Here is a 26,771-nt window from a genome sequence, read left to right on the forward strand (position 1 = left end):
CGTTCTGGCACCGCAAACAATTTTCCTGAACTCCAGGCCGAGCTTGACCTTAAGTCGAGTTTCTACCAGGGTGCGCATGCAACACGACATAGACACATTCTCTTGACGAATCAACCTCACATGCCTCTGGGAATCAGTCTGCGTCCTACCATATGTTCTCGCGCGGTCATCCGTGTCTGAGAAGACGTGGTCTATCCGCCGTCTTGGACAACGTCGCCGCTGGCCCCGAAGAACCCTTACTCTTTCTCTACCCTCGCTGGTTTATATCGACCTTGCGAAGAGAACGATCAATATCGTCAATAAATTATACTCCCTCCGGAAAGGATCCGCTGCGCTCAGTTCGTCCCGTTCTCCGAGGGTCGTCTCGTCGCCGGAAATCGTCTTTCGGCATTCTCTCACGGCGATGGATATCCACTCACTCCGCTGTCGAGACCGGGATTGCCCAGCCAGCTGGCTCACTGCCCGGGCGTAAGAATGTTGAACCTACACGGAGTGTAGGACCTACACAATCACGGGGAATAGAAAGCACCAGCGATAAAAGGGGGAGCCATGACACTGTACCGAGCGAAACGGGCCCCCGTGCGGATCACGAGTCGTCAACATCGCTGCATGCGTCGGAAACACCGGGTGAACAGTCGCCGAATGCTACAAGAGAGGACCGGAGGCCATTCAACATCTTCACGAACACGCAAACGTCAATGACGAACTTCCCGGCCAAGGACAAAGCGATCGGAGTCATGGAAAGCTTGTCGATTAGGGATCGAAAAAAATTGAGATATAGGCTTTATCTTTCGCAGACAGGCAGGGACCGTGGGTCACGAGATAAATGGGGTCGGTGGACCGCAGTGGGAGACTTTTTGGAAGAGATGCAACAGGAGTCTCGGCTGTGGCCCAAGAAGGGGCCGGTGCAGAAGGAGCTCCTTATACCGGAGGAAACAGTAGCGCTCATGGCGGGCATCACGGACATGGCGATGAAGGAGAATATCTGGTATGTACCAGTTCGCAATGGGTGCCGTGTTCATGTGTTGCATCCTCTAGAGAGCGAAGGGCAGCATAGGAAGGTCGTTTTGTCAGGTTCGAAGCGGAGTGTGGAATTGGTCGGTGATCACATCATGCGGACACGCACGTTACAGGAACAGGGTGATCCTCTAGTCGACATAAGGAAGCCCCCAGTCCCGGTTTACCCCTCTATCGAAGCGATGCGACGCAAGAATCTTCCGGTTCCACTTGTCCGAGGTGTCTGGGACTTTTACCAGGCGTTCAAGCAACCTGCGCCACTGGACACACTTTTCAACTCGTCTGCCAGAATATCGAATGTCCGGGAGTTCGCCGAACATGTAGAGGAACTGACCAGGTCTCGGCCGTCCTCAAGAGTCATTAGAGGGAAACCGGGTACTCATCACCGTGAGCGAGTGGCTGCTGCGCTTGTCGCTCTTTTCCAAAATGACGCAAACCGCGAGTATTTTTCGACTGCAGCATTGAATAGAGCACTTTCATATCTGTTCGACAATGAAATCTTGGACGATGCTCGCGCGGTTTTCATCAGGGCCGAACATGTCGCGACAGTTGATACGTTTAATATGCTTCTGAAATCCGCGGCCAAGAGACAGGACATCCAGGTCTTTCGTGGTTTCCTCGCCTCCATGTCGCGAATGCACATTCGACCGAACCCCTACACCTGGCTCGCTTTCCTTGATTGTCTCGTCTCTCCTAATGCGAAAGCAAGTCTTGTCAATTTTATGCTGCAGAAGGGCTACTTGTCGGACTCCGGTGCGATGCGGACCGCATTGCATTTAACGATACAAGATACATTCTTGGCGCATTTACAAAGCGGCAAAACTGTCGACGCTTTCTTTAATATGATTATTGATACATATGGGGCCAACTGGTTTTCCCCGACTCTGATCAATCAGATGTTAAGTGTCACCGTGCGATTGAGAGACTACGACGCAATGGACCGATTACTTGAAATATGCGAGCAGCAAGGCTTTGCGCTCGACAGCGCCACAGTCAACTCAATCCTGCCCTTGTTTCGCTCTGATATCCAGTGCGCTCTTCGGTACATGTTTCGTTGTCTAGATCACCCCGAGACGCAGTTGGACAAAAAAGCATGGGAGCTGCTTTTTCTAATTGCTTTCAAAGGCCGAAATTACAACATCTGTCGCGTGCTATGGCGCTATGCTTGCATGCACAGACGGGTGACGTACAAGATGAAGCAGTCCGTTCTGACCTCGCTTGCACGGAATGTGCCCCGGAATAAAAGAGACGTGATCGATACTGTTTGGAGCACTAGTGCCGGCAACGTCATTGTTGGTGTTGATTTTGATCAGTCCGTGTATCCCTTCGACGATGCCATTCTGGACAATGTGCCAGACGAACATCTCGACAACCCGGTGGCTTATCTTGCGTCCGGTTATAAGCCAGGCGGGGAAGAGCGCGCGAAGCAACTCGGCCTTGCTTCAGCGCTTGTGAAGCGTGATATCGAGATTGGACCTCGATACCAGGCATCTGTGCCGTTTTCCATCATGCTGGAGGCCGCCGCTGTGATGGATCGTGGATGGAAGGGCATTCCCAGACCAACGCAATGGGTGATGCAGAATTCCATCCACATACCTGTCCGCAAGGGGGATCTCTTCGCCAACCCTACATAATGCATTTTTGTCCACTATTGCCCTGACGTTTCGTTCGCATTTCACACCGGAGTCCGCCTTTTTATGGCATATTTTTCACATCATTTGAGCCTGCACGTTGTATATTTTATTCGGTGGCTACGGAGCCACCAAGTCTATATCATGTTGAGCGGATTCTTGCATACTGCTGATAATTGGCATAGTCATGGGTATAAGGTGCGTGGTTGGATATTGGTTGGGTTTTATCAGCCTTCAGCTATCTCTTTTGTATATTACATGTGAATAGATATCACCCCTCCACCCCCGACTTCATGAATGTATATAGGGTGTATAGAGATATGAATCGAATACAGTCCGAGAGGATCACAGATCGCTGAGAGCCATTCAAGTCAGCCAGAGGTTGGCTCTAGCAAAATAGCACTTTCAGCTGTGGCTTTGCATGTTCAATTTGGTAAGGCATAATCATCTATATCATCCAATGTGTCGTAAATGCATCAATACGTTAGGACAAGCGTTGCCATCAGTTCCGCTGGCATGACTCACCCACGACCGTTTTCATGCAGCAGAGCCGGGGCAGGAGGAGGGATTGGAGCTCCGTACGGATCCATGCTCGTTCGGATGGAGCCTACCCCCTCTTTAAGGTACAACACCAGCCGGTATGCAGAATTGCCATTCAGGTAATACCGATGCAGACGTTTACTCCTCAAAAAGCCCAGGCGCTCATACAGCTTGATGGCAGCAGTGTTTGTGATCTCCGTCTCCAGGACAATCTGTACAGGACAGAACGCCGTCAGTCAATTTTCTTCCAGATTGCCCCGCTGCAAGCTCTGCTCGCAGGTGAACCTACCTCATCGGCATCCCGCTCTATCATCGCATCAATTGCCATCCGCACCAACTTGGTCGCTATTCCTCTCCCGCGGTACTCCTCCCGCACAGCCAGCATGGCAATATACCCTCTCAGCGGACCGCCGCGGTGCGGTTCGAGCTTCGAAACTACCACGCCTACCATGAAGTCTTTCTCCTTTGTATCGTCCATGGCCATGAAGCACAGGTCCCCCCATTGATAGAGGAAGTAGCGGTAGACGTAGATGCTGTACGGTTCCGAGAGATCTTTGGAAATAAGCTGTCTCATTGCGGAGACGTATTCGTTTTCGCGGGAGCCATCGTAGCGCACGTAGCGGAGGTCTGAAGGAGCAGCAGCAGCAGCAGCTGTGGGCTCTGCGGGTGAAGAAGAGACATCCTGGCTCATTACGGAGTCATCGAGGGGAGGAGGTGGGGAGTTTTGGTGGGAGAAGGACTTGAGTGTGGAGCTTGTTTTCAGTAGACCGTTGGAGGAGCCGGTAAAAAGGACGGATGTGAGCAGCTTGTGATTGCGCTGTGTCGAATGATTGAGGTTGGTGGTCTGAGAAGACGACTTCTTAGAGGAATTTGAGCATGACGTCCGGGTTCCTGCTTCCCATGTGATTCCGACGCCTGTCGCTGCTGTGTACCTTTTTTTTTCTAGTTTTTAACTTTCAATTCTTTTTAACTACTTTTCTTTCATTTCGATTCTCTGGGGCCCAGGAGTTACTGTCTTCAAATAACCCTCTGAGTCTGAGCTAGGCCCTACATCAATTGCAGCATTTTGTTTGACTAAGACCCTTCCTGGCGGTCGCCCACATGCTCCGCCGTCGTCTGGCAAAGGACGACGACGTCCAGCAGACTACGGACAAGTCTCGCGACGACAAAGGAAAGCCATCGCCAGATACTAAGACAGTTGTTATTCAAGAAAAGCCGCAATCGTTCTTCTCCCGACCGAAGAGCAAACGGCGCAATGGACTCATCTTCGCGCTCGGAGGCATTTTCGGCATCTTTGTTGCCTTGTTCTTCGCCAACCAGCAGGATGTGATTAGTCTCGAATCATTGATGGATCTGAACCTGGACGCATTGATAGATGTGATTCCTCAAGGCATTGTAAGGGACGCGCGAGAGTTCACGGTACGTTGGAACCTTGATACCATTTCCAGTTGTTATGCCTCCATACTAATCGGCTTCCCTTGGCATTTGTACAGCAACATGAGCGCGACGCAGTCAGCTATGATCCCTTTTCCATCGGTCTCCAGCTTCGGGCGCAAGGTATCGAGGCCAAACATCCAATCGTTATGATCCCCGGTGTCATCTCGACCGGCTTGGAGAGTTGGGGTACAGGCCCGGCCTCTCGTCAGTACTTTCGTCGGAGACTCTGGGGCAGTTGGAGCATGATGCGTGCGCTGGTCATGGACAAGGCAGAATGGAAGAATCACATCATGCTGGACAGAGAGACCGGATTGGATCCTCCGGGTATCAAGCTACGCGCAGCCCAGGGGTTCGATGCGACCGATTTCTTTATCACGGGCTACTGGATCTGGAACAAGGTCCTTGAGAATCTGGCGACAATTGGATACGACCCAACCAATGCCTTTACGGCTGCATATGATTGGCGGCTATCCTATTTAAACCTGGAAGTCCGCGACCAGTACTTCAGTCGTCTCAAGTCGTACATCGAGACGGCGGTGCTGGTCAAAGGGGAGAAGGTGACCCTAGCTTCGCACAGTATGGGGTCGCAGGTGGTGCTCTACTTCTTCAAATGGGTCGAACATCCAGATCACGGCAAGGGAGGCCGCGACTGGGTCAACAAGCACGTCGCCAACTGGATTAACATTAGCGGGTGCATGTTAGGCGCTGTCAAGGGGCTGACGGCAGTCTTGTCGGGCGAGATGCGCGACACCGCTCAGCTTAACGCCTTTGCTGTGTACGGCCTGGAAAAGTTCCTGTCCAAGGAAGAGCGTGCGGAGATCTTCCGCGCCATGCCGGGTATATCCAGCATGCTCCCCAAGGGCGGCGAAGCAGTCTGGGGCAATTCTACCTGGGCACCAGACGACCAACCTGGCCAAGTCATGACCTTCGGCAACCTCCTCAACTTCCGCGAAACCAACTCCTCCTGGACCCGTAAAAACCTCACCACGGCGGAAAGCCTGACTTACCTGCTCGATCAAAGTGAGAATTGGTACCGCAACCAGGTGCTGAACAGCTATTCGCACGGCGTCGCGCATACAACCAAGGAAGTCGAGGCGAACCAGAACGATCCGCGCACATGGCTCAACCCACTCGAGACACGGCTGCCCCTCGCCCCGGACATGAAGATCTACTGCTTCTACGGTGTGGGCAAGCCGACGGAGCGCAGCTACTTCTACCAAGAAGAACGCGATCCCCTCGTCAACCTCAACGTCAGCATCGACACCACCGTGACCACGCCAGACGGCGTAGATCGCGGCGTCCTCATGGGTGAGGGCGATGGCACGGTTAACCTGCTCAGCACAGGATACATGTGTGCCAAGGGATGGCACATCAAACGGTATAACCCCGCGGGCGTGAAAATCAAGGTCTTCGAGATGCCGCATGAGCCAGACCGATTCTCACCCCGCGGTGGTCCGAATACAGGTACCTCTCTCTTCCGCCCCATTCAACCAACGATTCCGTGAGTTACTGACTGATGATGGATCAGGTGATCACGTCGATATCCTAGGGCGCGCCTCGCTGAACGAGCTTATCCTCCGCGTGGCAGGAGGACAAGGAGACCTTATCGAGGAAACCTTTGTCTCCAGAATCAAGGAATACGCCGATCGCGTCAAGATTTACGAAGAAGAATGATGACTCGTCCCCTTTAAAACCTTAATATCACTATAATACTCGCTCTCTGCTATTGGTGGCTTGCGACATACTCCATACTTGTACTTTGCCGGTCTAGCTGTACATATACCAATAAAGATATCAAATTACTTTCACAGGAGACCTGTGCTCAGGTCGTACATAAGACTGTGACTACAAATCAGACTAGTGTGTTCTATGACTGGCTTGTCACGATACCTCTCGGCAGATTAGGTTAAAATTGTATACACCAGAAAAGATGATCACCGCATAATAATGTACATCACTGTTCTTCATAAATCATAACGCTACCGGATTAAAAATAATGATAATGCTATGGACTAATCATCCAACAACACCTCGCCGTGCACAGGAAAGAAGGGCTAGGAAGGTTGTGGAAGCCAGAAAGGCGATGAAGCTCCCTTCAGACTCCAGCCGAAACGCCATAATAAATGGCTGCGGCGACCCAGAGCGAAGAAAACCGAGAATAATTAGGTTGTATTAGGAAGTCGAAAATGTGCAGCGAGGTGTGTTGCATCCAGCAGCCTGAGAATCGAGACGGTACAGGAGGATATAGATGTTCTGTATGAACACCTTCTACCCAAACAGTCACCGTGAGCAAGCTCAGTCCCCCTGAGCTCCCCGGATTCAGGTTGATGCCAAATAATCGACGGAGACGTAGCTCCGTGGGGTGCCTACTGTCAAAAGCAAGCGAGTGTGGGGTTGAGAAAGGACCACAGTAATAAAATCTGGAGGACCCCTTTCTATATGCCAATGCAAGAATCATTAAAAGCATCAGAACCCTTCTAAGCGAGTGTAGTGCGTGCAAAAGGCGCCCAGCCCATGTTGTTTATCCTTCCCAATGAAATCAAAACCCCAAAATTCCAGGCGCCGTAAAATGTGAGCGATCGACACGAATGGAAAGTATTTATGCACCTGGCCGAGCTGAAGAAAAGAAGCAAGGTGTCTCGACCAGTTGAAAGTAGTAGCGAATGACTTGAGTTGGAATCGGTGAAAATGTTCGTTCTGCAAAAGTTGTACAAGCGAATGTCTGATGTGGCACCCTCGGAACGAGCATTAAGAATTATCGTTGGAGCCTCCAGGAAGATTCGAGCTCAAAATTGAGGTCACGATCATGGCGGGCCGGCTGGTTTCGTGAAAAATGCATGTACAATCGAAAGCCAGGCAGAAGAAAATTGGGCACAACCAGGCCAATCCATCCCCATTATGGAATGAAGCAACCGTCATTAATCCTGGAGTGCCCCAAAACCGTATTAAAGATATATATGTGTCGAAATCAGCTCAATGCGATAAACCAAGCATGTCGTTAAAATTTGTTTGAAAACGCCGTCTCGTTAGTCAATGCAATAACACGTACACAGTGGAGTACGTGCCAAGGCTGGTTGAGCAGGATCAGAAATGCCTTCCAGACTCGATGTCGGTGGCAGGAGAGGCAAGAGTCTCGCCCTCCCAAGAGTAGTGGTCGTCAACTGGGCTGAGGGAGCCGGACGAGATAGATGACGAAGAACCAACGGTCCACTCATCGCTATCGAGGTTGAACTCTCCTTCGAAGCTGGCTGGACCGTACCCATAGTCGGGTGCGGAATCGCCGTACTCAACATAATCGTAGTCCCAGCGGAACATCTTATCATTCTGGACGCGAGGCATGAACCGCGTTTTGGCAAAGTAGAACGCGACAGTTGCCAATAGGCCACCACCGACCAGATCAACAGCGTAGTGGTGCGAGAGATACATTGTAGCCCACCACATCCAGAGAGTATAGATGACGAACAAGGGCTTCAGCCGTGGAAACACTTGGCTCATGAACAGAGCTGCAAGAGTCGAATCGGCGGCATGTAGGGAAGGGAATGCGCCGAAAACGACGGGAGATTGTCTGAAGCCCGAGGTGTACAAGTCTATCCCAAAGAGCTCATCGATACGAGCAAGGCCCGCAGGATTACCCGGCATGGAGTAATCAGCCGGAGCCAAGCCATACAGATTTTCGTACCACGGAGGAGAGCAGGGGAAAAACAGCTGAATGGTGACTGCAGCCATGCTGATGTATCCGAAAGTTCGAGCGAAAAGGGGGACGGTGCCGGGAGGACCGAAGATGAACATGATCGCTGAGCACACAAAGGGCGCGCCATAATGGCAGATTCCATAAGGAAGCCACGCCAAAACGTCAAGCGCCACATTTTGGTGAGCGGAAAGGATGTTACTGATGTTGGCACCGTAAAGAATGTTTTCCAGAGCCGGCAGCACGCGAACCCAGATTGCGGGGCGCCAGTCGCTTGGGATGAACCTTTCAGACAGACATGAGCACTCATCACATATTGTACTTGCTCGAGAGAGGGTGAACTTACTGGCAAGCGTAGAAAAATATAAGCCATCCCGCAATCGGAAGAAATGGCAAGAAGAATTGGCGCGTAATCGGGAGGAGGAGAGAGATGAGGAGTAGCGTAAACGCGGCGGTCTTTGCCAATGGTCCAGGTGATTCCATAACGCTCAGGGAGAATATGCCGACAATCAGCAGCAAAAGATACTGAAAGTCATAGAGCGTCCATCGATGACTTTGCAGCGATCTGAGTGTATCTACCGGCGAGAACGATGTCTGCAACGAGGATATCGAAGAGGTAGGCGAGATCCGACTGCGCAGCTTGGACCGAATCTTCCGTCGCATACGGTGCGGCACGAGAAGTTGTATGGAGCGCCATGGGACTTGGATCTGGAGCTTGCCGAACTGGTTTTGCGTCCGATCTTTCCAGGATGGAAGGGTGGTATTCATCGCTGCGAGGAGTCTGATCCTTTCGGACTTGATGATCCAGGAGGAGCTCGAAAGGGAGACGGAGGATGCTGCAATTATAGCGGGGGAAGAATGAAGTATGGTCTCCTACGTGGAGCTGGCGGCCAGGGGTACACGGCGTCAACGTGACGAGACTCCAAGGGCGAGGATCACCGAGGGACGAAAGGTTTCGACAGCGGAGAGATTCGATCCGATAATCTCTATAGAACGGAGAATTGATTTCGAATAGGTAGTTTATGAGGGTGCAAGCTCCGGTCTCCAGCGGCCAAACGAGGATACTCTGGGGAAGGTCACGTTGCAAGGGTCGTACTGACGCAAGGCGGACAGGCAAGGGCAACGAGAACGAGGTTAAATCGCTAGGAGGCGCTGCACAAGACAATTTGGCCACGGAGCCGGAGGAAGGGCGAGAAAGCTGTTATGGGGGAGGAGATGGAAAACTGCAAGGCAGTAGAATTAAAAGAAGTAGGAAGTGAAAACGTGAGAAATGGGGAGATGGTGCGGATTTTGCTGAGACAGAGAAGCGGCCCATCCAGCCTTTCATCTAAGCCCAAGAACAAGTACAAAGTAATTGAAGGGCGATGGGGCCACGGACGACGACGGGTACGAGTACGGCGCTAACACAGTGGTATCTGTAATACACTGTAGGTTTTGGTAACATCCATGTCATCACAATCATCCTCACTCAGGCGCCATGGAAGCATTCCAGGTACAGCCTAACCGGTTCGGGAAATTTCAGTACATGCTGCTGAGAGAATGAGCTGGCATTGGTATCTTGCTTGCTTGCTGTGGATTATTGTGTACATTAGGAGCCACCTGATCTATAAGCAATGCGAACATATCATATCAACCAAACCACTCTTACCCACTGAGAGCGAGACACAAATACATCATCCATATTATCATGCCTTATGGTCGGATGCAGCGGAAGCCTCGGAGGAAACGGAATTTCTGTCGCCGACCAGCAAGCGGATGTGACAAATCTCAACAGCCCGACAAATAAGAATACCACCAAAGAGAAAAAGAAAAAAGGAGATTGGGAAATTAGGTAAGACGGTATGGTAAGGTACTAAAGTTTTCCTGCGATACGCTCAATTCTGAGCTTGTAAGGATGATCCAATCATTGTCTCTGACTTTGAGGCTGATTGGCATTTGAGATCGTTATGAAAAAGCTAGGTGCCAATGGGAAGCTGTGGATCTTCAGGCTCAATTTCGCTTAACCCACAACGGTCACACAGTCATCAGCAGCGGACCAAAGAAATCGCCGAGCGCCTTGCCGCCAAGAGCTGACCATCCCTAGATCCTTTGGTTATGTAACTCCGTAATAATGTAAGATATTCCAACCGTACCCAAGGCACAACTCCTAAAGATCGGGGAAACATCGAGAGGAACCAGACAAAGGCACTCGGGATAGCGCTGAAAAGATTTCATCTTCCAAATCAGGAAACGAGAAGAGTTTTTGCTGTAGAGTGCATTCCACTATAGCCGCGGCATAGCTATCTGACTGATCATGTCATGCATGAACAGATACCTTACCAACATCAACCTCGGACTTAGCCACATTTGGCAGAGTACTGCCTCATGGCTTCTTATCCAGAGTCAGTCAGCCTGACCAGCCTCATCTTTTCACAGTACGGCGTAGTAGAGGCACTATCCATATCAGCAGGAGACGATCCGCACCATGGAGAACAGGATAAGTCGTGATTGTTCAGACTCGGTGATGATCCGCAGGTCTATTGATCACTAATTCTAGATGGCAGCATTTCTAGTTCTCCATATTCGAGGGTACCTGAGGATTGGGCACACGAGTTCCTTTCCCAACAAGGGAAGACAGGGTCGCACGACAATGCCGTGTGGTTTCGTACCTGACAGAATTACATATTTTACCAGCTTACAATACCTCATACAGATATTTACAGCCGCCAAGTTGGAACAGCCGGCAAGCCGCATATGTGATGAAAAGTTCTACATCCGAAGCTGTGTTTGATGCAATATTAATGTGCACAAAGGCCCTTTCATTTTATTCCAAGTCTGAAACTCCACACTTAGGAACGGTCCTATGTACCATTTCCTTCTTGTTGTTTGATCTCTTTCGACTTGAAATGGCATACGAGTGATGGCTATGGAATATTGTCTATGACGCTTGGTACCTGCCATACCGCTCTCAGTAATAATTCATATCAAGCGCTATGTTGATTGACATTAATAAGATTAAGTCTCAGTCTATAGTTTCAGAAAACCGCGTCGTCCTATTTTGAACCCAGGTCTGAGGTGCGGTCTGCCTGGTACTACTGACACAGGCATGAGATTACTCCTGAGCTGAGCCTTGGAGATCTATATTTACATTATGCGCAGCTATTCAGGAGTCCTCTCCGTTCGTACTCGTTCAGCATTTACTAGTGATTGATTATCTGGCGGTTGCCTGGAGCGAAGTGGATTCGCCGAGATGAAAGGAGCTTGGGCCAGCATGATGAGCCACGATCCAGCGGATCTGGGCCGAATCAAGGAATTACCAGGAAGTCAGGTACAGCCACAAAATCATCACTTAGATGAGTACTCATACTCCATAATCAAAATTAACCATGCGGAGAACAAGGTATGGATGGAATGAACTGAATAAGTGTGTTTTAGTTTAGAGGTGGCCTGAAACAATATTACTCAACATGCAGTGAATTTATGTACTGATACATTGGCGCACCTTTCTTCCACTTCCTGACTACATCATCATGCATCATGTTGAAGAATGACCTGCGAACCAATTATTACGCCTAGAAGAGACGGTCATCGCAACATCACTTGGCTGACGGCTTAAATGTACGATCATCTGATTGTATCAAGTCTCCCAATCACGATCACATTTCAATAGCCACATGTTCGAATAGCTAGTGGACGGTAAAACACGGAGTAAGCGCAACCTTGCATTCTGGGGATTTCAGACGGGGTCTATCATGCCAAATTACTAGATACTTGTCCCTCGCTTAGAAGGGGTGTATTACTCACAGACACGTTATATTGTTCATTTTAAACGAGCATATGGGTGTTGGATTTTGTCTACTGGTGTTGTCCAAGAACACCTCGTGATACCTGACCTTGATCAGCAAATCATGTATACTACACGCCTTGCATAAATGTTAGAATATCTACGGAGTATTCCCGTGGGATTTCACACTTTAGCTTCAATGCCTATGCGCACTGCCATAATCACCGCCTCCTGAGACCAGCCCCTTGATGATAATAGTTCGACATGGCATGATGTCATCTAGCATATGCGCGGAATGTAGAGAACAGACTTGGAAGCCTTCTAGGGTTTCTGGAATGTCGCAGCCTGGCATGCTGGCTGTAACCGTTAATATGGAACATTCAGCACTGCGCCATCAGAAGTAGGATAACTCAGGGGTCTTGCAGTGGGCTGTAAGGAGTTATATGTCCATTGCCAAGAAGATTGCCGGAGACATTTGATCTGATCTGCGCGCAACAAGGCGTCTGCTGGATATGCTAGGTGAAGCACAGCCTGGCTTGGTTTCGTGCACTGTACATTCTGGATCATGAGGCCGACCAGACGCCGTAAATGAATATTTACAACCGGAACCGAATTTATTCTACCGCCCAACCAAACGCCTGAAACGAATTAAAACAGAAGAAGGGGGAGCCTTATTGCTCGCCATGGCCCTCGCCGGAGGAGGCGAGCAGTTGGAACCCCTTGACTAGTCCCATTGCTGACCCGGCTGCGACACCCCCCACAAGGACCATTTGCATGCCGCCGACGAACCCTCGTCGGATATTCTGTCTGCCCTGCCAACCGCTCACGAAGCATGTCTTCCCGTATCCGAAGAGAAACAGTGCTATAGCCATAGTGGCAATGGACCAGCGCAACGCAATGAATGCGTCGTGCGGCCCGACGAAGAAGTAAGGAAGGAGCGGCACGAAACCCCCAATGAAGTAGCCTAACGCAATGGTCAAGGCGCAGATGAGTGCACGGGAGCCGGACGGTTCAGGAAGCGTGTGGTGGAAGTTCATAAGAAACGAAGGGAGCATGGGAGAAGCAGACAGGTGATCGGTGATTTGTGAGACGAGTTCAGATGGGAGGTCGTAGGGCGCGAAGATTTCGGAGATAGTCTCTGTTGTAGCGGATGGGTCTGCAACAACTTGGCTTCGAGTCTCTTTGAGGGTAGCTCGGTAAGATTCCCTGGAAGCGAAATATCAGCCAGGCGTCTGGAGGAATCTGCATAGACACTTCAGCACTCACTCTTCGCTCTTTGCGCCTAAATATCCACCCAGTCCCATAGAGATAGCTCCAGCAATGAGCTCTGCAAGACCACCAAAGACAACCACTTTCGTATCTCCCAGAGCAGACAATCCCGCAGTGAGAGCAAAAGGAACCGTTAAGCCATCCGATAGACCGATAATGGCATCTGAGACTGTCCGCCCATCAATGATTTTAGACTCTTTCTTCTCTGAGCCTTCTCTTCGAATTGGCTTGTTTGCTTCACTCCCGCTCGCAGATTCCAGATCTTCGGATCCATTTCGAAGTGGGTAATGATATTCCTTCTCCAGGTCCGACGACTCGCTGACTGGCGAGTAGTTGGAGAGTAATCCTTTAATGGAACTGAGAGACATGTCCCGTCGATTCTCTCTTTTGGAGGCTGCTAGAAGACGAACGATTTAGAATTGATGTTGCAGTCGACACGAATATTCACTCAAACCGAGGTGACGGCTTGAATTTTAAGTAGATCGAATATCCACGAGCTCATCGCAAGTTACTCAACAGAATGCCGGCCCCAACTCTCTTAAATCTATTGCGAATGAGCAAGTTTCTGACGTGAAAAATCCTGAACGAATCAAAGAATCACAAGCACAATCTCTGGACCTCTGAGAAGGCGGAATCAAGATTCTTGACCACTCTTAGTGGAGTTAATTTCAACCCTCATCACCCGGTAGGTCAAAGCAAGTGAACTAAGACAATACCATGTCCTCTAAAGTCTAAGCGACAAGAAAAGAGGGGAATGATGTGATCTGAACACGACGGTTTTGCCGTGGAAAGTCCCGAGAAGACTTGCTTATCAGCACTCCAACCGACCACGCAGTACGAGCACGAGCCTATTGACACAACATGACCAACAACGTGCTGCCAGCTCTGGCGGTCAGCTGCAGGCGTAAGAGGGGTTTCCTTGGCACGTGGGCGTGTGATTCGTCCAAAGATGCGGGAGGCGACGCCTCAATGGTCAGCCGGATCCACTCTTCTGCGGGGGGTTCCTGAAAGCTTGAGATAGCTTGTGATAAACCACTTTTCTGTATTAGAATTAGCGTGGCTTAGCAGGGCCAGTCAGGAGTCATTCTTATCTACAAATGCTGTCTGATTGGGGTTACGGTTCTGCTAATAACCCACCTTCCTCTAATACGGTTAGATCATTTGAATTTACATGGCTCCTCTCAATCCCATCTCAGCTCTTAACCACCAGATATATACAATATGTCTTTATTACCTCCTCGAAGTTCTATCTTGCAAAAACAGATATCGGCCGGATTACATATTGAATGCTTCATATGACCCAGACTTGACCAGTCTCTCGGCAGCTAACAACTGTGCTGTTGGCTTCTGACCACCGTTCTGTGCCTGAAATGGCATCTTCTCACACGACCCCGAGTAGACATAGTATGTCTATGGTCTACGAAGATAAACTATTTCAAGTGGACTTATCTGCTTGATTACAAAGTATTCGACAGTCTACTGAGATGAGATGTTCTTTTCGGATCTGGCGAATACCTTCCACAAGCGATCTCGGTAGAACTCGGAATTTCAGTGTTATGATGAAGACTCGATCCTGCAGACACGGTACTATACTTGCGAATGAGCCTTGCAAAGCGACTAATAACTAGGCAACCAACGGCAGACAAGCACATGTACCTTGTAGTAGGGGTCCTCGCACACTGTAATGTGACTTAAGGCTCTGGATACTTTGGCTACGAGTAAACTACGAGTTCCTATGAGCTCGACATTCCAGCCATTTAAATGCCGAAATTAAGCGTTTATGGCGTTGTAGACGGACTCGGCGCATCCTAAACCTATTATAGGTACTGCAGCCACAGAGTTTGCATACGAGTTCAAAACGACGTTCAGAGAGTTATCACGAAGCTGCAACATCAGTCCCGTCTGCAGTAATACGGAGCAAAACGTGAAGCCGTCTGATACATTCAGTTCGGACAGATCGAGGCCGTAAAATCGTTCCCATGTCGGACGAAACATAGTCTGAAGATGTGTACATCGCGAAAAACAGTAGCAAGCCTTTGGCGAAGTATGACTGATAGAGACAGAATTCATGCCAATAAAGTAGGAAAGCAAGCATGCCGCCCTATTAATAGGCCAAACAACATCAGGAAGGATAATCTTCCACCTTGGGAAAGGACATCGACAAGAATACACCCTAACCTCTTAATTTCACGATTTCGAGTACCTGTTGCAAATATCAATTAGTCCTGAACAGGCCGCGCACAACAACGTATAGACCAAACTCACGGTTTCCTCTTCTCCGTCTCTGTCTCCGCCGTCGAGCCCGTCATATTCCAAAGACGGCTTTTATACGCCGGAAACGAGGTGTGATTCCAAATGTTGACCAAAATACTATCACATATCACAGTCAGCCACAATCATCTCAGAATCTTGACTACCTTCTGCCGACACTATGCAGCGCTCGGGGTAGTCTGTATGAGGGAAAAACAACTCACCTCTGGCTCCGATCTACATAGTCCTCCTCACTCAGCTCCTTCACTCCAACTTTCACCCCATCCCTCGTGAGCATAACGTGTTTCTTCTCCATTTTCGAGCGAGTATTCTTGCCGACTTCTTGGGCAATGCTGTACGCAATGTACCCAATAACTGAGAAAATGACGACGGCGACGAGAAGGATGATGAGAGGAATGAGTGACTGCATTTTGCTCTTTATTTGCCCAACCAAAGCAATTAGAAGAACTGTAAGTTATTCAAAATCAATAGTAGAGAGATGCTAGATTTCTGGAGAAATCTGTGCCTTTATTAGTATTTTCTTCAGGTAAGTCGTAGGGCTGAGCTGAGTGGAGAGGATGACGTCGATCAGGTGCGGTGGCTGAATGACTTGAACATGAGACGTAGAAACTAACCTGTGGCTTTGAGTGAGAAATTCGATGTCGAGAGTGGTCCTTAAAGGACTAAATGAGACAGAATGAAGCCTTGAGGCAATACCCAGATTTAAATGTGAAGGGTGAAAAAGAGGGCAGATTGTGTTATGGTGTATGGGCGAACCATCAATCTGATCGCCAAGGCTTTTTGGTGGGCGGGGCGCCGCATAGGAATTCTGGTGCCTAGATATCTCTTTGCGAAAAAATGCCCCTTTCTGGTCAGTATGCGACTTTCGGAGGCTAGGCGCAATCATTCATGTTGCCTATTGGCTGTTAAAAAATATTCTTCTGCAGGGGTAAATCTCTTTTGATTGGTATGATATGTCAGAATTAGATCGTCAAGTGGCTACTGTGGCTGGAAGTGCAACTCAACGGCTGCGCCTGATATCCGAGTTGGAAACTATACACAGTACATATCTATCAAGTCGAAAACGCCCTGATGCGATAATTTCAAGGCTAGATACCAGAAGGATCCCAATAACTCCAGATTCAACTACCTAGAGAGGCACATACTGTACATTTTTCTCAGACTGCATTCCCAGCGGTATCCTTCTGCACTCTGTGTCTCTGTCGTCATCATGAATCATCCGCGCAATACCAACTTCTCGCTCATAAGGTATGTAAGGAAGTAAGGCATCCATACGAAGTATCAAATGTCAGTAGTTTCGCTTGACTAGTTGTATCGAACTACTTCAAGCCGTATTCATCCATTATTCACACCAGGGTCCATCCTATTCTATACTCAATAATCAACATGTCCGGCCCCTTCATCCCCATCATCCCCCTCTGCTTCCAATGCGGCACGGACCAGAATCCCTGCCGGTGCAAATTCGTCGGGCCAACATTAGGTATGGGATCCTTTCAAGGAGTAAAGGGATGTCTCTCACGAGCGTTTCGATAGGATTCTTCACGACTATTGTGGCTGCTGTATGAAATTGCTGTACTTCGTGGTAAGAGGATTAAAGCATGGACTGACATGCGCAGGTTGTTTGCTACCCGGCGTCTCTCTTTTGCGGTTGTTGCTTCACGAAGACCGGGAAGGAGTAAGTACTCTGCTGGACTGCAAGCTGCTGCTCAAGGGATTGTTGGTTGACTGTTCATAGCATGTTGGGGTATCCGGTCAAGTTGAATGGGATTGTTTCTGATGCGATACCAATATAGTTTTGACTCGTTCAAGATGATGTCGGCGTATATTAGGTGTATATTCACTATCTGTTTCTGAAATATACTAGTAGGTCAGATAGCTTAATTTATCATCGAGAATGGTGGTGATGATGTAGCACTATATAATAAGTACAGGGGAATGAAAGACAAATGTATCATGTTATTGGGCTCTCAGAAGAGACCAGTTTTGCCGTAATTCAGCTGACGTCGCTCTACTCCTTACTAGCGGCATAATCTAGCTTCATTTACAATACCTCGTTATCATCCATGTCATGACAATGGCAATATTATTGGAGCTTTGCAACGCAAGTGAGAAATCATCTGCAGCTCATTGTATTATCGACCATTACCATTTGGAACGAGACAAACAAGCAAGAGGTATACGAAGTCGTCATGAACAAAGTAAGCAATAGAGGTATCCAGAGAAATCAACCCGCCCATTTGGTATCATCCATCATTCTTGCCCAACAACAGGGCCTGTGTGCGTCTACTTGAGCTTCTCCTTGAGCCGGGACCAGAAGCTCTTCTTTTTCTTCTTCTCCTCCTTCATCCCATTCCTCGTGCCGTTGCGTTGGCCAGTTGGCTTGGACGGACCGTTAGTGGCGCCTGCTGTCTGTGCCTGAGGAGCGCTGGTGGCGGGAGCCGTCGTAGGTTGTGAAGGGGCCGAGGTTCCTTCGGTTTGGCGCTCAGAAGGAGCGGCAGCTTTATCGGGAATTGAGCTAGGCATGACTGTTGTGGAGCCCTCACTTTGACCGGTTCTGGCACCAGCCCCAGGAGCAGCTCCAGGACCAGAAACTTCCGGGGCCTTCGCTGAAGCAACACCGGTGGTGACAGTAGGACCTTGAGGGGTGTCGGCACCGGGAGACATTGGCTGCGATTCACGCTCGACTCCTGTGGCTCGAGGAGCGGTCTCAGTGGTGGCGGCAGTGGCAGTGGGAGCAGGCGCACCGGCATGCTCTTCCTTGGGGACTGTCTTCTGCAGCTCATCCTCCATCTCCTTCTTCTCCTCGACGGCCTCTGGATTAGCAGCGGCCTCGGGGTCCTTGTGGGCTTCGGCAATGGAGTGCTTCACTGGTTCAGGCACTTCATCGGCAGGTGCTCCGCCGCCCGTTTGAGTTGAACCAATACCAGCAGTGGTGCTCGGAGCAGGTGTACCACTAGACTCTTCCTTGGTGACTCGTTTTTGGAGTTCATTCTCCATTTCTTTCTTCTCTTCGACAGCCTCCTTGTTTGCAGCGGCCTCGGGATCTCTGTGGGACTCGGCGATCGATTCCCTCACGACTTTCGGAACCTCATCGGCTACATCCTCAGCGGTCCCGTGGGGCCTCTGAGACTCGAGTGGGACAGAAGCAGCAAGAGCGGCGGTTGTGGAGGTGGGTGCTGCAGACTGGATGGTAACACCAGGATCGCTGAATCCCTGACTGGGCTCACCCATGGGGAGGCTTGATTCAGGGATCATGTTGCCGTAAACAGGAGGCATTGCGAGGTCACTGGCTCCCGTCGACTGGGACGCTGGCAGGCCCTCGCGAAGAGTAGCAGCACTGGGATCCTGCGCGTAGCCGGCAGGATCTGTCCGAGCAGTAGACTGGACGGTGTTGCGGGTGTAAGTGCTGGGGTCGGGTACCTTCTCACCAGGTTTCAGACTGATTGGATTGCCGCTGGTACCCGAAGCCGGGATAGGGTTGACGGAAAATGTTTCTGCTTCTTGTCCAGGAGTCTCTGGGAAAGTACCGGGCACGTTGGATCGCTGTTCAAGGGGAACAGCCTTGGCAAGCTCTGCAGTTGTCGATTCAGGGGCGGCGGATGAGATGGTTGCCTCATTGGCCTTTTTCTCGGTATCCTTGTGAATACCGGCCGCTATTGCCGCTTCGGTCACTTCTGGAGTAACAGTCGCCATTGTGGTACCGTTGGTTTGTGGAGAATTTGATGCTTGTTTGAGTTGACCGGGGTAGAGAACGTTATTGATATTCCCGCTTCCGTCGTCCTCTTCAGCAGCAGTGCTATCCGTCGTCCAAATGCCGTCGACGACGAACTTTTATAGTCAGATAAAATTTGTTAGTTAGGTCCACAACGAGAGATACTCTGACGTTGAAGGTTGTCTTATAAGTCAAAAACTGGAAGCTGGGCGAGCCAAAGAAACCAAGGTGAGAGCGAGGCGGTGATATGACGTCAGTGGAAGTAAGCGGAAAGCCTTCCAGCGTCATTGAGGGGATGGGGAAGCGTAGGCAGACAGAAAAGATGGATCCATGCAATAATACGGTTGTCCAGATGTCTGTGTCAATTTGACAGACGTTCAATGTAATTGAAATAAAGTACAGCAGTGAATGGGGAAAGGAAATGATCTCAGATCGCTACCTACCTTGTAATGCACTTTCTCGTCTGCAGATGGGAGTTGGACCTCCTTCGTAAAGACAGCACCATTGCGATCCAACTTCACCGTTTTACCCCAATCATCAAAGCTGCCTGTGACAAATACCTCGTTCGCCGGGTGTGGCCTATAATCAAGCCATATGCGAGAAAGCAGTCAGCCATCAAATCCACACACGGTTCTCCGTGTACCGAGTTCCCGACTTTAGCCATCGAAGTAGGGCCTCGATCGCCTGGATCGCCTGGGGCGCAGGAGACCACAGCTAAGAAAGAAGCTCAAATTCTACGAGATTTAAGAAAGGAAATCTCCCATTGACTCACCATTGGAACGTGTAGCTTCCCATCTTCCAGCGCGATGTAGACATACACTGTAGACTGGCGGCGATGTATGATAGTCGGACGAACGAGTACTCCGCTGGGTTGTGCAGAGACTTGCTGCAGCTGTAGAAGCAAGGGATCCTCAATTTCCGCGTTGCGCCTCTTATTGAACGTGCCGACACACTGTCTGACAGATCCTCTTTATAATTCCTTCGTCTTTGTACTGTGGCTCTCAGCCAAGCTATGAGATATTAGATATTTGAGAGGCTGGAAAAATCGAGCGCGGTGACCACCTTTTTTTTGCGCTGGGGAATCTAGAGCTTTAACTTGAGCGGGGTGGCGGTGACACAGACCTTTTGGGTGATTCGGTCGGCCTCAATCAAGGATTCTGATAGGCCTCGATAGCATCAATGACAATTGGCAGTCGAACTTTTCGCTTCTCTTGTGAACTACCCGGTTCTTTGCTCGAGGTATGAAGACTCCGTCTAGACCGCTTTATCTCAAAAGCGAAAGAATGAAGAAGATCAGTGATTAAAAGCTATAGCTAAACGAGACATGCTGCTTATCCGGGAGATCCACGAGGGTATGTATGGTCTCGGAGGAAATGGCTTTTTATGTGCCTCTATCATTATGAACATTGTACAACTCATCAGTGATGGGCTGGACTCGGGACAGAGACTGTACGTGCTTTGTACTGCCTTTTTCACTGTGCAGCAGTACCTTAGTCTCAGTAGAGCGGCAGGACAAGTCTAATGAAAATTGACCTTGCAGTCTCAATACGCTTTAGTAATAACACCTCAATTTCAACAGGCGCATCAATAATATTATCAAGTAGATGCATCATTCAATCAATCTTCTGTCGGACTATACATTCCTGATGCGACCGAGGTACATTAGGTGTTCAAAACTGAGCTGCAGGAACCTTGTCAAAACGGCCATTGCTTATCACCTGCTCGGATACACCACACTAAGGTAGACTGTACACACGCCATACATTGCCTGTTTGTTGCATTAAACTCACCGCACGTTCATGCTACTCTCCTCGGTTAGGAAGCATTGCAAAGATTGATTACCTCGAAAGAACACAGCGCTCCAGCAGTAACACCAAGGAGGAAAATCCATCCCAACTTAGAAAAGAAGCATACCATGAACCAATCGCTCCTAGGCATTAGTCTTCAAGTCCAGCCTTGATCTTGGGTAACAATCAACCATCATCTAGAGCAAAAGCTACCTAGGTAACGAGACATCCATCCATGGGCGGAAGCTCAGCAAGAACCAGAAACTCTCAAGAGTCAGAATGTGGTCAACCTCTTTCACTGGGACGGACACTCAGCGGTACTTTGGTACCAGAAATCCATGAAGATCCGGAGCCGATACTCCGTCGCAGACGTCAGCGATTATTAACGTTGGATACTCATGACCTCACCAAGCTTGGAGCTGATAGCTTTTCGCCACACAATTCTTCATCATTCACTTCAAGCCCTATTCGGGTGGTAAGTATCACTGAGAGTAGGCATAACTATAGAGCTAATTATGTTAAAACTTCTGGAATTGAAGAATAGAAAGTTTTCTCTCTATGCTATTCCCCCTTTTCCATCCCCCTATTGTGGGCAATCTAGATACTCAGCGGAGTCCTCGGGGACGTTTCTAAACTCTTAATCTGTTTTTAGGCCCCGTCCAAACGTTCTAGAAGACACCTGGAAGTCACATTTCCAATAGGAACTTCCGTCCCACGATTTTCATTGTTGGCTTTTCTTGGATAACTAGAAGGAAAGAACCAAGTCAGATGGATCCCTTTCTTTAACTAGGCGTTGATTATTCCCTCCTTAACCTCTTATCGTCTGTTCAAGATCAGACTATTGCAGAATGCACCATCGACTATTGGCGTAGTGTATGGTCTAGCAGGGGGCAATCCGTGACGTCGATCTAACCTGGTGTGATGCAGGAGCCGACGACTTGCCATCACGTCTATCCTCGCTATAATCATGAGTAGATCTTATGGCAGATAGCTAGGTAGCTGAAGAACACTTGACACTTAGAAGGAGAGAGCACCTTATAATATGATTTTGCTCTTATTGAAATTGATCGTCTTCTGGATAAATGTAGAAGCACAAGCCATAGCAAGCTTTCCGTCACATCCTGCTGCTCCCCGCCTTTTCCACTGATTCCCCCTCCTCCTTTCTGCGACCCCTCTGAATCAGTTTTTTAGGTATTGCTCCTCTCCCATCTTCCTTTCCACTTTGCTCAAGAGTTCCCCTCTATTTTCTCTTGCCTCTTTCTCCTACTACTACTACTACCCCTGCCCCTATCTGCTTGGACGGTCTCACCTCGGCTACCGGGTGTCATCTCTCTGAATCCTTGTCTCGGCTCAGTTCGAGTCATCATACGTCCATCTCTCAGGAAACTCTTCACGCGACCCATCAATATAAGAGACAGAGTTTAGGTCGGTAGCTCCATTCCGTTTTTCTCAAGCTTCAACTGTCCCTTTTTCCCTTTCTTCCTTGTCGTACTTGTTGTTTATCATTCCTTGCCCAATACTTCCTGTTTCAAATTGGGTACGCAACTTCTTTCGTCTCTCTCGGATCACTGAAACAAGAAAAAAGCCATCGCGCGTTCTCCTACTTTCATTACTCAAAGAGAAGGAGCTGTAGAAGGAAGCATACGATCATCTTCGGGTCGCTGCGTTCTTAAACTCTCCAATTAGGCTTCACCTTGAGATACCCACCCAGTCTTTGGCGGAGACGGTTGCTGTGCGTCTCTCTCTCAACTCCCCGCCCCTCCTCACCACCATCTTCTGCTGCTCCAACTCCGACATTTCTCTTCCATAAAAGACCTTTCATCCGCTATCTTCCCAATTGGAGCTCAAGATCTGTCTTCCTTGCTTTCTAACTTCCTACAGACCACTTTCTTCTCTGTCCTTCCACCAGCTGTGCCCGCAACAACCGAGCTCTCTACCTCCCCCGCTCCAAAGTTGGCCGGAGCTGTACCATCTCCGGCCCTACAGCCCACAGGATGGCTGATAGCTCTTCTTTCCCGGGTACAAACCCGTTCCTTAAGGTCAACACAAAAGACGACAAATATTCTCCGATTCAGAAGATATCCGAGGAGGAAGAATATGAGGTGACGTCACCGACCAATCCCACTTTCCGCAGTGCACACTCCGCCGCTACAGCGCCCACAGCTGGAAACACGTTCCCTGGAGGCAATGACTCCAGTGAAGGTGGTGAAGGAATACAGTTCAATCGGCCCTTTGATGCAGGATTTGGTCAGGGGAGCGAAGGTCAAGGCGAACACCCCGAACCTCCTGGAGGAGCTCGCCCAACGGCAGCCGCCAACCAAGGGTTCCCTAACAACTATGCGCTGGGCCGCCGTACCTCTGTATCCGCCGAGTCCCTGAATCCTACCTCTGCTGGCTCAGATAGCTGGACGCCTCCATGTCATCCGAAGACCGAAGAACAGCTTTCGCGATTGAAGACGGCTGTGAGCAACAACTTCTTGTTTTCTCACCTGGACGACGACCAATTCAAGACTGTACTTGACGCTTTGGTCGAAAAACCCATTCCTGCAAAAGATATCAAGGTGATTTCCCAGGGAGATGCCGGTGATTACTTTTACATCGTGGAGAATGGCCATTTCGATGTGTATATCAACGCCGCGGGCTCAGTCCAACCAGGCCCTGATGGTATGGGCAACAAGGTCAGCACCATTGGTCCTGGGGGCTCCTTTGGTGAACTAGCGTTGATGTACAACGCACCCCGAGCCGCGACTGTTGTCTCAGCAGACCCCAAGAGCACGCTTTGGGCTTTGGACCGCATTACTTTCCGCCGGATTCTCATGGACTCTGCCTTCCAGCGACGCCGCATGTATGAGGCTTTCCTGGAAGAGGTGCCATTGCTTTCTTCTCTCAAACCTTATGAGCGCGCCAAGATTGCCGACGCGCTCGATGCGATTAAATACCCAGCTGGCTCTACGATCATCGAGGAGGGCGCTCCAGGCGATGCTTTCTATCTGCTTGAGTCTGGGGAGGCGGAAGCTTTCAAGAAGGACGTGGAGGGCCCCGTCAAGTCGTATAAGAGGGGCGACTTTTTCGGAGAACTCGCCTTGCTGGACGACAAACCTCGTGCCGCTAGCGTAGTCGCCAAGACCGACGCCAAAGTTGCACGACTTGGTCGAGATGGGTTCAAGCGGTTACTGGGGCCTGTGGAGGACATTATGAGGAGGGCCGAATACTCCGCGAAGCCTTCGCCCTCGTGATGCGATCCGATAGATAGGATAAAGTGGTTGAAGTGGAGACATGCTTGGTCATCATCATTTTTAGTTCTTATTCTTGTACCTCGTTTATCGTTCTTTCTTGGGCTCAACGGACAAGGTAAAGGCAGGCTTGGTCTTGGGAATATGAAGCGATGAACATGAGAAGCTTTCCGATTGATCATTCGGGTTTCACTGTCTTGTTACCGACATAGTAGGTTGCCTTTCAAGTGCTGGGATCACACTGTGGATTAAGTTTTATAACGGTTCATTTGTGCGACTTTGATGCTCGTGTGAGCCGAAACCGGGTTTGTCCTTGTCTCTTTCCAGCATCCATCATTCTGTTCTCCCTTATGGGGGTAAAACATTGCAGACGTCCCTGTTACCATTACATCTCAGTGGCTGCTATTCGAAACTATTTCTTTGGGGTTGTCTGATGAGCATTGAAGGATGGACGGTGTGCAACATCCTGTATTGTGACTCTATAGTTTCATTCTTATGCAAATATACACTGAATGCTGTTGACGAGCCAGTCCTATTCGGCTTGATTTCTGAACATATATCTGACATGAATACCGCTTGTTGAATGATCAGACTGGGTCCAGAGAAGTCCAGGCTCACGCCCATAAGCAACTCTATAAGCACAACAGCCTCTTGCACGTAGAATCTTATCAACAACAGGTGAGACGCAGACAAAAGTCAGCTCACATCTTTCACCGCGCAACCACCAAATCACTTCTTAAAACCCACTTCTCGCCCTCGGTGACCTCCCTGCCCTCATGCAGAAGACACCTCTCTCCATGCTGATGCAGCAGCGCCATGCCCACCTCTGGCGCCACAGCAATAGGCTCCGGGTTGCGATTCGCACGGGTCGGCTCAGGGTAGAAGACTGTCTCCCCGCCGGCACAGCTCGTCAAGTAGACGAGGAGGGTCCAGGTCGTGCGAGCCTGCTGCGGCTTATGTTGAGGGGACTCGAACGTAACCACATTCGAGTCATCGTCTAGCAATTCATCAGCCCATCTATCCCCAAAGAGACGAATGACAAAGAGTGGGTGGCGGGAACATACAATGCTGCGCGAAGAACTGGCCCTTCGAATACCGATATATCCTAATATTCGCATTCAGACCAAGCGGCTCCCCGCCCCAGATCTCCCTGTTTGAGCGTGGCCGCCCATCGCCATCCTCGTCCTCGTCAACTGCACCGCTCACCAGCTCCCTCAGCGCAGTCCCGCTCCACAGCCTCTCCGCGAAGTCGGCATCCTGTACCTGGAACCGGTCATTGACGCGGACGGCCTCGCCCTTTTTGGGTTTGCCGGGGGTGGTGGTGAGTGGGAGCGAGGTTAGGAAGGAGGCGTAGGTTTTGCAGAGGGAGGAGGGGAGGAAGTTGCGGATTAGGTAGATTTGGTCGTGGAGAAGGGATTCCAGGGAAAGGTCTGATGGGGAATGAGGGGCGGAGGGGAGGCCAGTTGGGTTTTGGCTGATCTGGAGGTTGGGATTTGGCCTTGGGGTTTCCTTTTTGGATTTGGGAGGCATCTTTTGTCCCTTTTCGTCTGATTCTTTGTACTTAGGTTCGAGATGGTTTTAATGCTGTTTTGGGGGTATGGTGATGATTAGACTAGACTCCTCGGATGGAAGCTGATGGAGTATAGTTCTTGGCATAGACATACATTCTATATGCAACGTGTGGAATATTTTGATTTGAGACTTTTAGAGCTTGGGTTCTGTACTAAGTTCCGTGAGTATATACAGGTGCAGAAATGGTGGTCTTTTATGCTGTGGCGCTGTGGAAATAGGTGGTGAAGGAGTAGTACGACATAACCTCAATCAACAGTTTATAGTCCTCTATATAGTCCTCTACACTGAAGAGCTTTTGTCTCGGTCATATATCTGAATACTAGAGGGGTATTTCTCTGTAACAATCTAATCGAAGTTCCGCCGCATATCGATTCCACGATGTAGCGATGGATCTATCCGAGTACGGACTACTTATTTCATCATTCTACTGTAGCTACCACGGATTGAGGACGGCTTGACCATGCAGACATAGTCAGAAAAGCTAAATCTCAGAGCGCGTAGTTCACTTCTAGGCCCATGGAAGCAAAGGTCGGAAATAGGATAGGATTGAGTCTTCTCAATCATCTCAACGAATTAGCAGCGGACCGTAGTAAATAAGTGGATTCCTCAGAGCGAAAGAAACATGGGCGGGCGGGCCTCGAGAAAGAAATTTCATACTCTACAGAGTCCAGAATATGAGCGTTACAGTCAATGAAGTTTTCATCCTTATGCCCACTTCTTCTGTGCCAATCTTCAGGACTGATCTGAGATCAACACAAATATCCGTAGGCACAAACTCAAAAGTAATTGAGTGATTGCTGCATGTTAGTGGTGTGTTACTCGGGATTACGGTGAACGACAGTGGCCAGTAC

At 49.5% G+C, this 26,771-nt stretch overlaps 10 protein-coding genes across 10 annotated transcripts; 4 read left to right on the plus strand and 6 right to left on the minus strand.

Annotated features, from left to right (window-relative positions):
• Positions 1–24: 24 nt before the first annotated feature.
• Positions 25–2,964, plus strand: P174DRAFT_444024 (uncharacterized protein). The gene has a single exon (XM_024827982.1). It carries the CDS (start codon positions 153–155, stop codon positions 2,649–2,651), a length of 2,499 nt encoding a protein of 832 aa, XP_024680607.1. The 5' UTR covers positions 25–152; the 3' UTR covers positions 2,652–2,964.
• P174DRAFT_444025 (peptide alpha-N-acetyltransferase MAK3) lies at positions 2,845–4,027 on the minus strand. Its single transcript, XM_024827983.1, has 2 exons — positions 3,478–4,027; positions 2,845–3,400 (listed from the first exon to the last, which is right to left on the minus strand). The coding sequence occupies exons 1-2, from the start codon at positions 3,877–3,879 to the stop codon at positions 3,170–3,172; spliced, it is 633 nt and encodes a 210-aa protein (XP_024680608.1). The 5' UTR covers positions 3,880–4,027; the 3' UTR covers positions 2,845–3,169.
• Positions 4,028–4,148: 121 nt separating this feature from the next.
• On the plus strand, positions 4,149–6,469 carry P174DRAFT_410967 (phospholipid:diacylglycerol acyltransferase). Its single transcript, XM_024824261.1, has 3 exons — positions 4,149–4,607; positions 4,682–6,089; positions 6,154–6,469. Exons 1-3 carry the CDS (start codon positions 4,290–4,292, stop codon positions 6,297–6,299), a joined length of 1,872 nt encoding a protein of 623 aa, XP_024680609.1. The 5' UTR covers positions 4,149–4,289; the 3' UTR covers positions 6,300–6,469.
• Positions 6,470–7,709: 1,240 nt separating this feature from the next.
• On the minus strand, positions 7,710–9,081 carry P174DRAFT_423155 (phosphatase PAP2 family protein; the record flags this gene model as incomplete). The annotated part of the gene is made up of 2 exons (XM_024825111.1): positions 7,710–8,598; positions 8,660–9,081. The coding sequence occupies 2 exons, from the start codon at positions 9,079–9,081 to the stop codon at positions 7,710–7,712; spliced, it is 1,311 nt and encodes a 436-aa protein (XP_024680610.1).
• Positions 9,082–12,502: 3,421 nt separating this feature from the next.
• Positions 12,503–14,123, minus strand: P174DRAFT_505998 (VIT1/CCC1 transporter family protein). The gene is made up of 2 exons (XM_024831287.1): positions 13,343–14,123; positions 12,503–13,282 (listed from the first exon to the last, which is right to left on the minus strand). Exons 1-2 carry the CDS (start codon positions 13,711–13,713, stop codon positions 12,748–12,750), a joined length of 906 nt encoding a protein of 301 aa, XP_024680611.1. The 5' UTR covers positions 13,714–14,123; the 3' UTR covers positions 12,503–12,747.
• Positions 14,124–15,247: 1,124 nt separating this feature from the next.
• Positions 15,248–16,267, minus strand: P174DRAFT_444030 (uncharacterized protein). Its single transcript, XM_024827984.1, has 4 exons — positions 16,231–16,267; positions 15,820–16,115; positions 15,611–15,715; positions 15,248–15,548 (listed from the first exon to the last, which is right to left on the minus strand). Exons 2-4 carry the CDS (start codon positions 16,023–16,025, stop codon positions 15,533–15,535), a joined length of 327 nt encoding a protein of 108 aa, XP_024680612.1. The 5' UTR covers positions 16,026–16,115; positions 16,231–16,267; the 3' UTR covers positions 15,248–15,532.
• A 477-nt stretch (positions 16,268–16,744) lies between these two features.
• Positions 16,745–17,525, plus strand: P174DRAFT_444031 (uncharacterized protein). The gene is made up of 4 exons (XM_024827985.1): positions 16,745–17,096; positions 17,150–17,175; positions 17,233–17,291; positions 17,352–17,525. Exons 1-4 carry the CDS (start codon positions 17,003–17,005, stop codon positions 17,407–17,409), a joined length of 237 nt encoding a protein of 78 aa, XP_024680613.1. The 5' UTR covers positions 16,745–17,002; the 3' UTR covers positions 17,410–17,525.
• Positions 17,526–17,899: 374 nt separating this feature from the next.
• On the minus strand, positions 17,900–19,309 carry P174DRAFT_374103 (carbohydrate-binding module family 48 protein; the record flags this gene model as incomplete). Its single annotated transcript, XM_024822557.1, has 2 exons — positions 17,900–18,854; positions 18,924–19,309. The coding sequence occupies 2 exons, from the start codon at positions 19,307–19,309 to the stop codon at positions 17,900–17,902; spliced, it is 1,341 nt and encodes a 446-aa protein (XP_024680614.1).
• Positions 19,310–23,109: 3,800 nt separating this feature from the next.
• P174DRAFT_374092 (cyclic nucleotide-binding domain-containing protein) lies at positions 23,110–24,351 on the plus strand (the record flags this gene model as incomplete). The annotated part of the gene is made up of 1 exon (XM_024822555.1): positions 23,110–24,351. One exon carries the CDS (start codon positions 23,110–23,112, stop codon positions 24,349–24,351), a length of 1,242 nt encoding a protein of 413 aa, XP_024680615.1.
• Positions 24,352–24,880: 529 nt separating this feature from the next.
• P174DRAFT_256868 (uncharacterized protein) lies at positions 24,881–26,056 on the minus strand. Its single transcript, XM_024821476.1, has 2 exons — positions 25,413–26,056; positions 24,881–25,345 (listed from the first exon to the last, which is right to left on the minus strand). Exons 1-2 carry the CDS (start codon positions 25,876–25,878, stop codon positions 25,059–25,061), a joined length of 753 nt encoding a protein of 250 aa, XP_024680616.1. The 5' UTR covers positions 25,879–26,056; the 3' UTR covers positions 24,881–25,058.
• Between the last annotated feature and the right edge of the window lie 715 nt (positions 26,057–26,771).

The sequence above is a fragment of the Aspergillus novofumigatus genome (genome assembly GCF_002847465.1).
Source record: "Aspergillus novofumigatus IBT 16806 chromosome Unknown P174scaffold_6, whole genome shotgun sequence".
Taxonomy (NCBI): Eukaryota; Fungi; Ascomycota; class Eurotiomycetes; order Eurotiales; family Aspergillaceae; genus Aspergillus; species Aspergillus novofumigatus.

Coding starts and splice junctions, on each gene's coding strand:
- P174DRAFT_444024 (XM_024827982.1), top strand. CDS start 153: ATGTTCTCGCGCGGTCATCCGTGTCTGAGAAGACGTGGTCTATCCGCC.
- P174DRAFT_444025 (XM_024827983.1), bottom strand. CDS start 3,879: ATGAGCCAGGATGTCTCTTCTTCACCCGCAGAGCCCACAGCTGCTGCT. Junction 3,401..3,477: donor TAGAGCGGGATGCCGATGAG/GTAGGTTCACCT, acceptor TGTCCTGTACAG/ATTGTCCTGGAGACGGAGAT.
- P174DRAFT_410967 (XM_024824261.1), top strand. CDS start 4,290: ATGCTCCGCCGTCGTCTGGCAAAGGACGACGACGTCCAGCAGACTACG. Junction 4,608..4,681: donor GGGACGCGCGAGAGTTCACG/GTACGTTGGAAC, acceptor GCATTTGTACAG/CAACATGAGCGCGACGCAGT. Junction 6,090..6,153: donor CCGCGGTGGTCCGAATACAG/GTACCTCTCTCT, acceptor ATGATGGATCAG/GTGATCACGTCGATATCCTA.
- P174DRAFT_505998 (XM_024831287.1), bottom strand. CDS start 13,713: ATGTCTCTCAGTTCCATTAAAGGATTACTCTCCAACTACTCGCCAGTC. Junction 13,283..13,342: donor TTAGGCGCAAAGAGCGAAGA/GTGAGTGCTGAA, acceptor TTTCGCTTCCAG/GGAATCTTACCGAGCTACCC.
- P174DRAFT_444030 (XM_024827984.1), bottom strand. CDS start 16,025: ATGCAGTCACTCATTCCTCTCATCATCCTTCTCGTCGCCGTCGTCATT. Junction 15,716..15,819: donor TATGTAGATCGGAGCCAGAG/GTGAGTTGTTTT, acceptor GATATGTGATAG/TATTTTGGTCAACATTTGGA.
- P174DRAFT_444031 (XM_024827985.1), top strand. CDS start 17,003: ATGTCCGGCCCCTTCATCCCCATCATCCCCCTCTGCTTCCAATGCGGC. Junction 17,097..17,149: donor ATTCGTCGGGCCAACATTAG/GTATGGGATCCT, acceptor GCGTTTCGATAG/GATTCTTCACGACTATTGTG. Junction 17,176..17,232: donor TCACGACTATTGTGGCTGCT/GTATGAAATTGC, acceptor TGACATGCGCAG/GTTGTTTGCTACCCGGCGTC.
- P174DRAFT_256868 (XM_024821476.1), bottom strand. CDS start 25,878: ATGCCTCCCAAATCCAAAAAGGAAACCCCAAGGCCAAATCCCAACCTC. Junction 25,346..25,412: donor CCAGTTCTTCGCGCAGCATT/GTATGTTCCCGC, acceptor ATGAATTGCTAG/ACGATGACTCGAATGTGGTT.